Genomic DNA, 16,104 nt, shown 5'->3' on the forward strand with positions numbered 1-16,104 from the left:
TTACCTAAAAGTTACATAGTGCAGCTTCAAGGAAACCTGTGGGTTCATTCAGAAAAAAAAAAAAAGCTCCTATTGAATTCATAAATACAAAGATATGGATAGCTTTATTCATTTCTGACACAGTGGTTTGCCCAGCAGCCCAACAGTAGGCACATAAACCTGGGCTAAGGCCTTTCACGGTCCTGAGGCCCTAGGACAGTGGAGTTTCCTCCACAGTCTGTTGCTCCCCTGTAGAAGAAGCTGAACTGGACCAACCCAGTACAGGAGGTTGAACTGTGATGCTGCAGACCTGCGTGCTCCAACAGCGTACATGAAATATAAGCTATGCTCTCAATCTTGTAACTGAGACGTGTTCAGGTTCGTTTCCAGAAACCGTCGTTCCTCACTGGAACACACTCTTTTTGCACAAGGATCAGCTTGCCTGAAAACACACAGCCGCAAAGAGACTGCAACAACAAACACTGGAAAACTACATCTTTTTTTTTTTTCCTTTTTTGAACCTGCACTGTCATCCCAACTCTAAATGGAAATTTGTCGTGTTGTAAAAAGTGGCCACCAGAGGGCAGACTTGGCTTCTATTTCACACCCGACATTAGGTAAAAAGAAAGGAGAAATATTCTAGCCCCACCTGTGACCTTTCGAAATATAGTTACATGTGGTCAAATACTTGTATTGTGATTTTTTTTTTTTTTGCTTGGGATTCTACGTTATGTAACCTATAAATACTTCAGATTAATGCAGAAGCATTAGCCAGTCTGGGGGCAGATAATGATGGGGAACATCTGCCTGTCAGACCAAATAAAACTCTGTGGGTGGGGAAGACAAGCATGTCTATAAGCACACATGATTTTAGGATAAACTCCTTGTTAATGCGTGGCTGGTTATACAGTACAACACTTTGTATCAGCAGTCAGCAGAAATGAAGGAAGATAATCCTGCTCTGTGTCTACAAGAGTTCCACAAGGATCTATTCTTGGTCCTTTGTTGTTTATGATCGATATGATATCGATGATCTTTCTTTTGCGTGCTGTACCTGCAACACAGAGAAAATAAAAGTGTACAAGATGGATTATTGCAATTTTTTACAGCCAGGAAATTCAAAAAATGCAGTTAAAAGTTTCCACCAAAGGCTGGAGAGGTGCATCGACTGAGCTGTGTTGTGATTCACAGCGCTAGCGACTGTTGCTACGTGATTGTCCAGGAGGAGTGAAAGCTGCGAGTCAGTGACTTGATGCAATCTGCTGGGTTTGCATAGATAGAAAACTTTTTTTTTTACCTATTTGAGTAATGAACTGAATTTTAAATATTGAATGTGAATAGAGGCAGCTAAGATGCATATGTGTTCTGTTATTCTCCCCACATACTGTATAATTTACCAACCAAACACTTATTAGCCACTGTTGCTGTTCTGAAACCTCTGCAGTTTGCAGTTTTTATTTTTCTAATGACTCATTATGTCTTCACTATAATTAGTTAAGAGAAAAATAAAACTTGTGCTAAGAAATTATGAGATTCCAATTATATCAATAAAACATTTAGCTTTTTCTAACTTATCACTTTGAGGTGGTGTTAGGCTTTTAATAATTTTTTATGTTTCACATTTAGATCTTGTGTTGTGCTTATAACTGAAGCCATTAAATTGATGTGGCTACATGCTAAGAATTCTTTCTCTGTAGCTCTAACTATTTAGCTAATATCTTGAGACATTGTTTCAATAAGTCCATATCCTCCTGACTACCAGTAGTTCATTTTTGTCCTCTGTAGAGGACATTTCTAAACTTGAATATCTCCCACTCCCTGCATTCTACTGAATTAATTCCTTTTGGTATCTGGAGAGGACATTTAGGGCTTTTCAATGATACCACATGTGAAGGGGTGGGACTTTTGTACGTACCTTTTTCTAATTCATAAAAATGGCATTTATCAGTAATAACACATTTTATGGGAAGAGACAAAGTAAGTGCATAAAACCTGTTATTACCTTACAAAGAATGTGGGATTTAAAAAAATGGTGATTGGGCAATATTTTTTTCCTGGTAGTCAGGAATATAATGTTCTTTATTTATGCTGCCATCCATATTGTGCAGTGCACCAGTCCCTCTTTCAGCAAAATACCAACACATCCTGCCACCTTATTTCTACAGTTGAGATGGAGTACTAAGGCTCACAAACGTCCCCCAGTGGCCAACGGAGGCACAGATCTGATGATACTAATGAGAATAATAACACTTTACTAGCTGCAAGCATTTTAACAATGTATGTTAAATATGCACCAAAACTCATTTATCTCTCGGTAACAAAACTGATCTCCTTCCTGGTCAGTTTAATGATTTTCATATACTTCCATATATTTGCATGAACAGCACCTTCATGCATAGTAGCCAAAAATAGAGCGTTGTCCCACAGCTGTCCCTGCATGCAGCTCAAGCATTGTGAATTAACCTATCAAATCCTTACAAAGTCATAACGTCATCTTCTGAGCAAATTGTTTGAAGGCGCCTCTTAATTTGAAGTTTGTTTGTTTTTAATTGGGGAAAAAAAGTGTTTTATTATTATGGAATTCAGAAAGTAAAGACTTATTTTGCTTTTCAATTAACTTTGAACTAATGTTTGTTCACACACAAAAGCAGTTTGTGGGGATTTTTATTGTATTACTGGAGGGAAAAAATCTATAAAACATTCCACAAAAATACATAAAAGAATTATAATATTAGTAAGCGAAAACACTTCCTTCTGTGACATTTACACCATGATCAGCATCAAAATACAGCTTTTTCTTTACAGATTAATGTGACATCATTGATGCTATAATAAATAATGGAACAACTTCGGGGTTTATTGTGTTCAGGTTAGGTAAACAGAAAACATTTTTTTATTATTATTATTTCTCACAAGCTACAATCGAGCTGTATCACTTTGAAAGTCGGGAGCAAAAAAAAACAAACAAAAAAAATTGTTGGAGCTCCTCACCCATCTCATGTGATTGGTCGCTGGTCTGAGTCTGGGCAAAAAAACAAACTCCAAACCCCTCCTGATGAGCCGCTGACGTAAAAACTTCTTCCTCCCTCCTCCTCCTCTTGTTTTTCCCGCCCAGCCCTCCGCACCTCCTCCTCCCTCAGCTAGTTCGCTGTCAGGATACATTAAGCTCATATGCTTGTAGAATTCAGCGAGCGCAGAAAATGGCCAAGGAGAATGAGGGTGGGGGAAAAAACAGTCCTTGCTTTTGAGTGCTTTACATAACAAAGTCTCCGGTTTCTCTACGACGAGGCAGAAGCTTAGACAGCAACAAAACAGCTCCGCACAAATAAACATGTTCGGTTCAGTAGTAAGGCACATTTTCCACAAGAGACGAGGAGGGAGAGGTGGAGGATACTTTGGTCGGAGAGCATAGAGCTGAGTTACAAAAAAGATTATATATATATATACATTTTTTAAGAAAGCAAAAAAGAAACAAAAAAAAACGTCTGTGCCAATCGGCGTATGGCTCTGGGGAGCGAAGCGCAGGTAAAGCAGGAGTGTCCAGGTAAACTAGCAACAAACGCGAGGTAGAAGAGCAAACTACGGCGGCGTATTAGGGCCAATTTAGATAGAAAAAAAGGAGTACATTTCCGAAGAAAACACCCCTTCAGAAAATGATATTAAGCCCAAATTTCTGAGTTTTTTTCCCAGACATTTTTGATTTTTCAAACTCACGAGATTTCTGTTTTTTTTGTTGTTGTTTTTTTGTTTTTCAAATTAATTATAGAGTTCTTTTTTCTGAAATTTTCAACATTTCAAACTCAGATATTTCTGACTTTTTGCTAAAAAAATTTCTGAGAGTAATCTCAGAATTTCTTGGGGTTTTTCTCGGAAATCTACTACTTTTTCTCCCCTATATTTGCAAAGGCGCTAATATGCAGTAGTAGCAAACTGCAAATAGTGAAGATCGAGATCGTGATTCGCTCCCTGGGTTCCCACCTCCCCCTTTCCTGGACACAAGATTGCAGTTTCAGGTAGAAACGAGTACAAAACTGTTAAAAAAACCCCTCCCATCGCCAGAATACAAAAAGCACAAGGCCTTAAGAGTACATAGGCTTAACTGTTGTCATTTACAATTTTAGGACATGGCAAAGTTTCCTATTGTCAATCACAGCTAGGATTACATTTATCAATAAAAATAAAATAAAAAAACAGTTCACGATTTTGCTGCTTGTATGTAATGCTGGATTTCCCCAAAACACAAGCTGCCATAACAATAACTGGTAGATTTGCGTCAACAGCAGCCATTCCACCAAGAGACCAAAACAAACTAACATTATAAGTTAAACTTACATTCACACAATAAATTTGCACATCTACTGCAGTTTGAGGCCGGTTTATCAGTCATAAATAAAAAATAACATTAGATTAAAACATTCCAACAAACCCAATATTTCACCTTTTACATACCAAAGAAGAAAAATTCTTATTATTTTTGCTGCAAAAAAAACAACATTTTTTAAAAATTACATCTGGATTTTGTTTCGATCACATGATTGTAGTAAAATACTCAACAATACAGTTGCAACTTTTTATTTACCCAAAAAGGCTCAAGTTGGTGCAGTGTATGGAAGTCCAAAAGTGCCACGACTAAAATAATAAATTGTTAGATGACAAGTGTAATGAATTCAGACACGAATATATTATTTGTGAAATATAATTTAAAAATTTTAAAAAGTAGATTTCTTTTCTTAGTTTTTGTTTTTGTAATTTTACACAACAGCAATTTAGAAACTCTACTATCATTGGCATGTTTAGCTGGTGTGCAGGTTGACCAATCAGATGCAATATTTGATTAGAATTACAGATTAAATTATGCCTTTGACTGCGAGCGTGAACATAAATAAATTAAAACTAAATATTAATATAATTATTTGAGTTCATTGTATATTTAAAAAAATAACTCAGATGATGTTTCTATTTTCAATTAAGATTTTTTAACATGACATAAATAAGCAATAATTAAGTTGTTTTTTTTTTAATTGTGGCACTTTTGGCATTCCATAAAAAGAAAGCTTTCAGTCCCATAACTAACAGGAAAGTCAGGCCTTTGCCCTCCTGGCTGGCTGAAGCGCAGCCTCTTGAGTAACTGAAGGGACTTTAATTAATTATCAACCCAGGCCTGATCTGACAGACTGAGTGACGCAGCTTTCATGGCCACTCGGGTTCCTTCGTCCACAGCTGTCGTTTGACACACAGAACTTCACTACAGCAGATCTCCGAAAAGTTACGCTTTGACTAAGTGAAGGAACACAAACATGACATAGTCTTTGGTTCGCCTCACAGCTAAAACAATCTGTTGTCAAGGTAAAGAGCTCCTGGTCCGCTTCTGAAAGCGGTAGAAAATATATTCTACCGGTTGCTACATGAAGTTTGACTTCACGGACAGTATCACCTATAAATCTGCTGATCTCAAATCAAAAACCTCTCCGTAAGCCTTTCTGAGCCTGACACCGAGTCCAAAATGTTAAAATGTTTCTGGTTAAAACTGTGCTGCAGAGCGTAACAGAGCCTTGGCCCCTCCCCCACTTTTTTCTGAACACCGCCCTACCGTTGGCCAAAAGAAGGCTACTGCATTTCCCATCACTTAAAAAAAACAAACAAAAAAACATTTTCAGATTTTTGAAAATAATTCCAGTCACCTAAAACTTGAACAATCAGCATGTGGAAACATAAAGGAGCATCACAACCGCATGAAACTGGTATGTCTGTTCAACGTTAGCATACTGTGAGACTCTCATATAAGCCAATGCCTATATGTACATAAATGTTCATACTGGAAATGCACTGATCCCATATTAATATCTGTATCAGTTCAAATATTGAAAAACATTCTAGATTGGCTATCAGGGACGATGTGCCCAATCAATAAAGGTAGATTTACTCAGTCAAATTCTACGCTTGCTGCTTTATTATTTATTTTACATTATATTTATAATCCCTAGTTGCTCTTTCTGAACCATTTGAAAGAAGGTTTGCTGCAGTTTGTTTTTACATGTTCGACTAAAATAGTCAACCTGTTGTTTTTATCAGTTTTATCAGCTGTTCCTCTCCTAATTACACTGACTGAACAAATGTTTTTCCATTTTGACCAGCTAGTGAAGCTATTGGTGTATTTTGGTGAGCTGTTCTGGTGTAGAATTAGCAAATAAATTTGTAATTTAGCATATTTATGTCTGTCTTTAAAAAAACATTTTAAGTCAATTCAGCTGTTTTTCTACATCGGATCGGCTCTAAACCTTAGATATCGGTATCAGTATCAATATTGGTATTGGTTGTGAAAAAAGTGGATCAGTGCATCTATAATTCATATGCAAATTATACTAAAGTTGTAATAAATATTTCTTTTCTACTTTGAGGCACGAGCAATAAGTGCATATCTGGTTCCTCGTTAAAGAGGGATGAGGGTCATTCAGCTTCATGTCTGCACAGGTTCAGAGTGTGAAACATCCAGAATCCAAAACCTTCACACCTCTGATCGACCGGCTGCACGTGACGTTGTCATGGAGATCAGGACTTCACCAGAATCTCCATGATGTGGTCCAGTTCGTTCAGGTCCAGCAGACACGACTGGAGGCTTCCCGCCGAGGAACGTGGCTTCATGTCGTCGTCGGGCCAGAAGGACACGCTGACCGGCCACAGGGAGCCGGCTGCCCAGGTGGACGGCAACTCCGAAGTCTCATACATGGACGTGTCGATGTCCTCGAAGATATCATCCAGGGCGAGGTCACTTAGGTAGCCCATGGCGCTTCCCGCATCGCTAAAGGTGTGACCGACAGCGTTGGGCGGAGGTTTCTGTAAATCCGTGGGGGCGGTGTTTGTCGGTTCGGGGGACGGCGGGGGAGACGGGCCTTCCGCGTCTCCCTCCGTGCAGCCAGGGCACGTGACCGACTCATCCTCCCTGAAGTCGTCCCTGAGGAGACGCCTGTCGGGGTTCACGCCACTGAGCCGCACATCCGTCCTGTCGCTCCGCATCTCCTCCTGGATCTGCCTGAGCGTGTTGATGAGGAGCACGGACCGCCGCAGGCTGAGCTCCACGCCGGCCTGGTAGTGCTGCAGCTTCTCCAGGCAGAGGCTGAGCACCAGCTGCCGCTGCTGCAGGTGGCCGGTGTCGGTCCTGGACCATCGGTCCCCTCTGTCCTCCTCCTCTGAGTCCTCCAACGCTGTGTCTGGCCTCTTGTCCTCCGTCGCTGCGGCATCGGGGAGCTGCTCGGCCTCAGCACCCTCCAGGCTGCTCCACTTCCGCTTCACACCTCGACCCAACATTGACCTGCAGCGATTCATAAAGATCATCAGGGAAAAAGCATTTGAACAACATGCTAACTGGGGGTGCGCCGATAAATCATCCTCGATTCCCTTAACTTTGGGGGATTAGCCGATGCTTATATGCGAAGCCGATCTTATCTACCTCTGTAAAGGTCTGAAAATCAAACACTGTCCTCTTTTGCTGTGAGAGACTGGCAGATCGACCCACCAGGTCTGCATGTTTGCAGTTAGCAATAGTCACCCCACTGTTGCCATCTCAGCAACTTTATTTCAATATTTACCATAGTTACAGACACAAAAATCAGTAACTGCCAAAATTGGAATCGACAGGTCAGGCATTTTAAAGATCAGCAATCGGCCAGAAAAATGCAATCGGTGCACCTCTAATGCTAACAAATGATCATATCTGCAGTCAGACAGCTAAATATTAATATGTCAACCTTCTCAAGGCCAAAATTCAAATTCATTTCAAATTCAAAATACTTAATTGGTCCCAAAGGGTAATTAAATACTGTTGTCACTCATATTAATTCAAAATTTCTAGAAAGAGTTATTGCAGCTAAAATGGCACAAGTTTAGTTTTTCTGCTGCGACAGGCTGCTGTGGTTTCTGAGGTTTTCCTATTTGAAATGTTCAGTAGTTTAAAACATCCTGTCAAAAAATGTGCTTCATTAGCAGTTCCATTAGTCAGTGTTCTGCTAAAACTGGTGAAATGGACTTCAAATTTTGATCACCATACCTTTAGAACAGTATGTCTGCTTATGATACACTAAATTCATAAATAAATAAAAACAACATATAAAATAAATATATAAAAACAAAACTTGCCTAGAATCCAACAGGCTACTTCAACAAATTAGCTACATCTGATTGAGTACTCAGCAGCAAAAGCTGAAATCTTGTCAATACTAACATAATCAGAGACGAGCATTGTAACAACAAATCGCGATTTCTGTCACGTTTTTCCATGACAAAGTAGAAAAACATTATAATTAGAGATGTGCCAATCAGGTTTTTTCCTGCCGATTCCGATCACCCATGAGGGCCGATCACGGCCGATCACCTATACCGATCACATAATTATTATTTTTTTAATTATAAGCACTACCGGTTACATTATGTGGAAAAAGGAACCATGAATTCACCTTAATTTAGACAAAAACTTGTTTTTAATAACTTTTTCCAATCAAAAAACAAAGCAGGCATTGTGCAAATTGTACTTTTTTTACTGCAGTGAGCCTCGATGTAGCCAAACTCCGTCAAGTATGGCATTGTTTCTATGCCATATTAGATTCGTCATGTTTATTGCATTTTGACGTGCTTCACCCCGAGGTAATTTTCCGCCGCAACACGCAAACTTCCCCATTCACTCAGTGCGTTATAGTTCCACATCGCTTAGGATTTGTTGCTGCGCGTTTGCGCAGAGTGAAGGAAAGAGGAGACCAGCTGTACAGGCAGGCTGGGAAATGAGATGCAGGTGATCGATTTGTGTTAACGGCAACAAGAGACCGTGATCGGCGATCACCGATCAAACACTTTTTCAAGGAAATAGGCCGATTATGATCGGTGGCCGACCGATTGGCACACCTCTAATTATAATTTACCAAAAGTAAACAATTTTACCAACTGCTCCAAACATGCACCCACTTCACCCTGAAACACGATGGAAACTGCCAAACATTCACCGAGTTTTCCATCAATGGCTTTTTTTATGCCCATTTTGAAGTGTTGTGAAATAACTTCCTCGAAATCATCAAAAACGTTTTTGCGCTCCTAAAAGGTTGTTTACGGCCCTTGCCAAAAAGAGTTAGTGCGTCAAAGGGGAGACGGAAACACGTTAGCTAAATAAGTTCTGATGTAGCAAACTTTCCCATCCACTGGTGGGTTTGTGCCTTACCAGAGGCATGAAACTCCAAACTTCCAGCTCGGAGGGGAGGCCGGTGAGGCTGGAGTGGCTGGCTGGAGGCACTCTAGGCTGGGTTGGGAGCTGGTGCTGGTGAACGGCTCGGAAACATTTCAGAGTCCAAACCTCCAGCTTGGAGGGGAGAACTCTCTCCATTTTTTCTGAAATGTGTGGTTCAGTCCAGTAACTTGCAACAACCTCTACATCTTGTTTATTACAGCCACACGGAGCGTCAACGTCTAACAAAATTAGGCTTTGCGTAGCCTGGTTGATTTGTTACAAACCAGTAGAAGCACACCTAATTCAAATTTACTTTTAACATAGTAACTGAGACTGAAGTGAAGGTGAAGGTTATCCTCCCTACATTAAAAACATTCAACCAAAGATACAGTAGAATAAATTTTGGCCCATAGTGAATTTTCTTTTTTTGTTTGTCTGAAAAGTCGCAAAATATAGCAACAAAGTCACTAAGTTGACAACAGCGGGGTGACTGTTGTTAAAGCTGCAGTATGTAACTTTATAAAAAATATATGTTTTTTACATATTTGTTAAAACTGTCACTATGTTGTGACAGCATAAAATAAGACACAGAATCGAGCTCCTCTGCCTTCTCCCAGCGCTAACAACAGAAATAACCAATCAGAGCCAGGAGGAGGGTGTTAGCTCTGACAATCATCTTGTGTATGTGCTACCCACACCTTCCCCCTTGCTCTTTGCGATGCTATGTGTCTTCCTGATAGCAGAGCCCACCGTGAATGCTCAGACTAGTTAGCATTGCCACCGATGACGGAGGATAAACAGATTTCCTCGGACTTTAAGTTGTTTCTTCGCCATTAGCACATTGAGCAGCCTGTGTGTGAAGTTGATTGACAGTGCTAAGACCCTCCTCCTGGCTCTGATTGATTGTTTTTCACAGTGCATTTCTGCAGAAGGCTGGATTTTTTTTCACAGATTGTCTGTCTGTCTCATATTAAAGTGTCACGACAGGGTGACAGCTTTAACAAATATGCCTGCACACGCGCATGAGCAGACCTGCACAGCAGGTCTGCCAGTGGCAGAGCAAAAAGGGACAGTGACTGATTTTCAGGCCTTTGCAGATCGGTGGATAAAATCGGTTTCACGTATGCATTGGCCAATCGTCGATCACCCAATAAATTAAGGAAATCAGGGCCAATTTATTGGTGCGCAGCTTGCAGGATGGCTCAGAACAAAGCATTTCCAGGTGTTAAAATGGCCCAGTCAAAGTCTAGACCTGAACCCAATTGAGAAATCTACAACAAGACCGGAAATTCTATCTGTACAGTCTCTAAATGTGCAGTTATAATGTCAACACTCTTCACCCAAAAAAACTGTTTATCTGTTTAATGTCAACACTCTTCACCCAAAAAAACTGTTTATCTTTTTCCTTTTGTTTCATAATTACGCATCACTTCCTGTCGGTCTGTCACATAAAATCCCAACAAAAGAAGTTGTCATGTGAAAAAAAAAAGTTCCAATGGTGTGAATAAATGGATGTGAAGGCTCCACTGATGAGATTCAGTGGGCACAAACTTTGAGCTCTGCATCCAGCTTACGTAAGAGTCCCAGCCAAACACATTACAGTTTGTCTTTTAAATCGGAGGCGCTCTGCTAATGTGCAAACATCTGACCTGCTGCTGCTGCTGCTTCTACTGTACATGAGCGGCGAACAAACTGTACCAGTGGCCGGGCTGGACGTGTGTGTCTCCTCCATACAAGACGTGTTACTGAGAACATTTGAAAGGTTGTGACTCACTGTCAGACACCCTGCAGGCTGACAGACTTTACTCATCCCTCAGTTATCCACGGTTCTCCCTCAATTCATTTGCTTTTACAAGTTACACGAAGCTTACCCTGTAAGTTTGGCCACCCAAACCCAAAGATTCAAGTTTCTGTGGAAAGATTTGATGAAAAATAATAATAATAATTTAAAAACAAAAACCCGAAACCGAAATAAAAGGAAGCCTAGTATTTAAAACACTATTTACACGTACCACCTGTAAATAAGTCCAGTTCGGTCTGCAGCCTTTTTCTATCTGCCTAGAACGCAGTGAGAACACAGCTGACCCCTTCCCCACTTTAGTGAGAACACACTGGCTCCCCTTGAAATTCAAGTTAAAAAAAAAAAAAAAGCAGCAAAATTTGCAAATAATTGTAGCAAAATTAATCTTTAAATATAACAACCTTACGTGCCCTTGACACTCTTCATGTGCCGTACAAATCCGTCGTGTCCTCGGCTCCTTTTCGTTCCGCCGCGGCGCTTCGATACTACCGAGATCCGGAGTGTGAGGAATGTGCAGTCCATCCCCAGTAGCGGGGGAGGGGGCGGAGCTTCGGGGAGTGGGTCGCGGGACACCGGGACTCACGGGCGGAGGAGATTGACTCGCTCATACGTCTGTCAAGCCTCCGCCTCCGCCACTCACGGGGCAGCGAATGTGCGGCGGCTCGCTAAGCGGGGAGGACTGCTGATGCCTTCAGGGCCCGCTCGGAAATAATAGAATTCATGTCGGGCCGCACGTGTGCGGTCTCATCAGACGATTTTTACCTTTACATTGTTAAATACGTTTTTTTTTAGATCTCTAGACAATCTATAAATACATATTATTATTGTTGTTGTTGTTATTATTATTATTATTATTATTATTATTATTATGGCCTGTTTAGTATTTATTTCATTTTATCACTCCCGACGTTTTATTCTGGTAATGCTACGAGCTAGAAGCGTTCAGTAAAGTCAATCAAACTCCCTTTCGGTTGCCTACAGGGCCGCCCCTAAAGGGAGGCCGTGACCATCCCTGGAAAAAATACTGCGAACCCCATTGCTTATTACCCCTTAAGCGAATACGTTCGGTATCTATCAGTGCTATAGAATCTGAATACGCGAGACTAACGTAAGATAAGCTTTATTACTAACGTGAGGGCGGGGAGGGAGAGAAACTATCATGAGAGTGGGCGACACAACACGAGATTTTTACGGGAAAATAATAATAAGGGGGCACGGCGGGAAGGGGTTTTAAAAAACGGTAGTTTCTCGGTCAGAACGGGAGATTTGACAGGTATGTAAATTGTGAAAAACTTACAGCACTGGGTGGTATCTTTAGCAAACCACAAACGTGCAAACAAATCATGCATTTGTGTAAGAAGAGAACTTGAAAACCTGAAGAGTTGCAATGAAGGATAAAAAGTACAAGAGCACTAAACCAGTTTTACCATCCACCCAATTCATGAACCCGCAGGCTTATTCAGAGTCCAGTAATTGCTCTTCAGGTCAGAAACTTGTTTTACCGAGTGAGCAATTAAAATTATACATTTAATTTAAAAAACACACTCAAACATTTGCGTCCAAAAACGGTTCAAAATTATCGCGCTGGAAATATCTAGAAGGCCTAGAATGCTGCAGTGAGCACCTGAACGCAGCATTTTAAAGAGACAGATGACTCAGAATGGAAGAGGAAGGACGTGACCGGAATAACAGGAAAAGGCACTCACCAAATAAGGCAATTCTGGTTCATCACATTTTCACCTCTGCTGTTCCCTCCACGCTAGGTTCTCTGATCTATCTCTTGAATATAAGCTGTTGCCTATTGTACTTTTGTAAGGAAATACAGACATTTGAAAGCCAGAATATCACAGCAGCTCTGGTCTTTTGGCCTTAATAGTATGACTGAAATGAAAGCTTAAAAACAACACAAACATATCTCACTTTTATTTCTGTCAGGGTCATTAAAGTCATTAAATACTAGTTGGACTTTGTTGCAAAAATAAAATAAAAATAAAAATAAATACTTTTCAATCTTTGCTTATTCAAATTTATACATTTTACCCAAATGTGTGACCAGAGGTGGGCAGAGTACGCAAAAAAATTACTAAAGTTAAAGTAACACTACTTTAACATATTTTGACTGAAGTAAGAGTGAAAAGGCATTTGGTCAAAAGTCTACTCAAGTAATGAGTAACTGATCCAATTATCAATCATTTAATATTTAAAAATTACATCAAAATATAAAGTTAAGTGAAAAGTTTGATATTCTAAGGATCAAAAGTACAATCATTCATATAAGTAATACAAAATAACAAAATCAGGCACAATCATTTGTTTTTCCAAATCAGTTTCTTCAAATATAAAACTTATGAAACTTTAACAAAAACTGGAGGTGTGTATCTGTGTTGGTTAAAACATGTTTGTTTTTCATTCAAGGTTTAGAGAATCCAGAAATTTGGCTCAAGTAAGAGTAGAGATACTTCATCATAACATTTCTCAAGTAAAAGTAAGGTCACTGTTGTGATTTTGCAAATGTGCTTATTTTGTTTGCCAGTGGAGTAGCTGACTGCTCGGGCTGTGAGGTGTTCATTGTGTTCAGAGACGGCCTGGGGGAAGAGACGGTTTCTGTGGTAGCTGGTTTCAGCAAACTGCACCGACCTGAAAGGTAAGGGTATATAAACAGCATGTGTCCAGAATATGTGGGGTCTGCAGAGATGTTAGCTGCCGTTTTCCTGACGCCGGACCAAAACAGTACAGAATGATAACGAGGATTCAATCAGTGATGTAAATTTTTTTAATGTTATTGCAGACAAAGGAAACAAAATGAGAGCAGAAAATGACCTCAAACGATTCAAAATGGCAGCAAAGACCTAAAAGATTTGGGAGAAAATGTAAAATGCTCTAATTGATGGAAGGAGAGCCACACACTGAATCGGTTATCAAGTCCTGGGTGATCAGAGCAGGTTTATAGTTAGCGACTACTGCAATAATAACATGTCGAATTTATGAAACCGAGCTACAAGCAGGATAACTTCAAAAATTCCCCACCTTTGAAAAATGTGTAAAAGATTGTGATTTAACATTTATTAAAAGTATTTTATTTTTGCTCTTCATATGAGAAAGAACCAAGCTTTACTTAATGAGTGTTTTTATAAGTAGCCCTTTGTTTCAACATTCCTGATTAGGAAATTTGTTAGCTGTCTGTGAGGAGTTATTAATCGCATCTTGGTGCAAGATCGACTGTTTGGTATTTGGTTACACAAATCTTGGTGTGTAACATCTAAGGCTGTTTTCAGTTCCCTTCTTAGGGCCGAGCCAGAAGCAGACTTTGTTTTTTTTTTTGTTTTTTGTTTTTTTTTTTTCATTTGTTGCGGTTTGCTTTCACATCGAAGCTGTGGAACTGAATCACAGCACTCTGAGCTGGAAAACCTCTGCCCTGCTGTGAGGAGTGGCTCCTCCTCATGAACACACAAAAGCCCAACTTTCAAACTCGTCTTTTTAGACAAGTTTTTTTTTTTTTTTTTTTTTTTTAAAAAGGAGCAATTTTTTTCTTTAAAGAATGCAGACACAGCCATTTACTGAAGAGCCTGTTAATCCCGTTCCTCCACTTTCTGAGGCGTGGGATCAAATTTCTTTGTTTTTCAAGCTCTGCTCCCAACGTGTGTGTGGAACTGACCGCTGTAAAGATGTTTTATGCTTATTTATTCTGTTATTTTGAGCACAACTGGATGTGACTGCATACCTTGTGTAATTTTAGGGATAAGACCAAATGCTTCCAGATATCCCCGCGCTTTGTTCTGTTCTGATTGGGGGTTTTTCCTTCTTTTTTTGCTGACTCATCAAGAGGCCTTTTATCTGTTTTTGCACCCAAAAGGCAAATCGAAGCGAACAAAGCCACATGTAATTTCATGAATAAATGTACTTTTTCAGTGCCGAGGGATGCCGATGTAACTTCCTTTCTGATGTCTTTAAGAAACGTTGCGGTCTCGGGCTCACCTGTACCGTGAACGTGTGGTGCGGTGAGCGAGCAGGTCAGCCGTCTGCTCTGTTGATCCTCTGCATATCTCGTGCAGCATGTCATAGTTCGACATCATGTGACGGCACGTGAGGGCAAAGGTCTGGAGCTTTCTGCTCCAACTCATCCTGACTTCAGGAAAACACTCAGAGCTTGGAGCAACGTTCAGGATCAGCTTCACTTTAAGTGGCTGCAATCAAATCATTTGTGTGTGATTTCTTGAATAGCAAGTTCTGTAATTGTCCTACTTGAGATGTTACACATTCAGTGGCTTGGAGAAAGTATTCACACTTGATCTTTTTTCTACATTTTGCAACATCAAAACCTCAAATTCATAAGTCGAATATGCATTCTGATGAGGCAGATGATACCTTTCTGAAAACATTTTTCATTTTTTATTAATGGTCTGATGTGATATTTTTATTTTAAAAGTTGTGTTTTCTTTAGCCAGAAGTGGAAAATAATCATAATACACCAAAATACATTCTTTCAAACATCCATCTGTGTATAATTTATGTGTTTCACTCAGTGATAAAGTTCCTGAAAATATTGGATTTTCCAATAATATTCTAGTTTATTGAACGGATCTGTAAAGCTGTATAGAATTGAAGTTTTATGTTTTTAATGGATAAAATTTGAATATCATCACCTTCCTAAAATATTGGAGAAAAACAGGTGGTGATTTTTTTTTTCTTTTTGGCCAAAATAATTTTTTGGGGAAAAAAACACAAAATTATGATTTAGGCAGTTATTATAGGAAGGTGATCATATGTGCCGTGCTGCTTTTACTCTGCTAACTCTAAATAAAATCCAGTCCAACAAATGGATTTTTACTAGGGAGAAGTTCTTTAGACATTTACAGCAGGATTGGTTTATAACACTAAAAACACTGAGGACAAAGGACAAGTTTCTGAGTTTCAAAAGTTGAAAATGTTCACATTTCATTTTAAACCTCAGAAAATCTCAAAATGTAAACCCTCAAATTTCAGAAGTTTTTTTTGTAAAGAATTTCTGAGATTAATCTCAAAATTTGAGGGTTTCTTTTTTCCCCTAGTGGATTTCCAACTTTTCAAACTCAGAAATTTCAGTGTTTTTTCTAGAAAATTTCTGAGACTGATTTAA

The 16,104-nt window shown here is 39.6% G+C and overlaps 1 protein-coding gene across 2 annotated transcripts; it reads right to left on the reverse strand.

The window, feature by feature from the left end:
- Window positions 1–4,990: 4,990 nt before the first annotated feature.
- On the reverse strand, window positions 4,991–11,527 carry LOC106940152 (cell division cycle-associated protein 4-like). 2 transcript variants are annotated; one of them, XM_015022804.1, is made up of 2 exons: window positions 11,390–11,527; window positions 4,991–7,288 (listed from the first exon to the last, which is right to left on the reverse strand). In XM_015022804.1, exon 2 carries the CDS (start codon window positions 7,282–7,284, stop codon window positions 6,529–6,531), a length of 756 nt encoding a protein of 251 aa, XP_014878290.1. In that variant the 5' UTR covers window positions 7,285–7,288; window positions 11,390–11,527; the 3' UTR covers window positions 4,991–6,528. The 2 variants fall into 2 exon arrangements, with proteins under 2 accessions (XP_014878290.1, XP_014878291.1); XM_015022805.1 differs by lacking the exon at window positions 11,390–11,527 and adding an exon at window positions 11,203–11,380.
- Between the last annotated feature and the right edge of the window lie 4,577 nt (window positions 11,528–16,104).

This window comes from Poecilia latipinna, unplaced genomic scaffold, assembly GCF_001443285.1.
Source record: "Poecilia latipinna isolate Pla-1442-1.1 unplaced genomic scaffold, P_latipinna-1.0 Scaffold3107, whole genome shotgun sequence".
In the NCBI taxonomy this organism is placed as follows: Eukaryota; Metazoa; Chordata; class Actinopteri; order Cyprinodontiformes; family Poeciliidae; genus Poecilia; species Poecilia latipinna.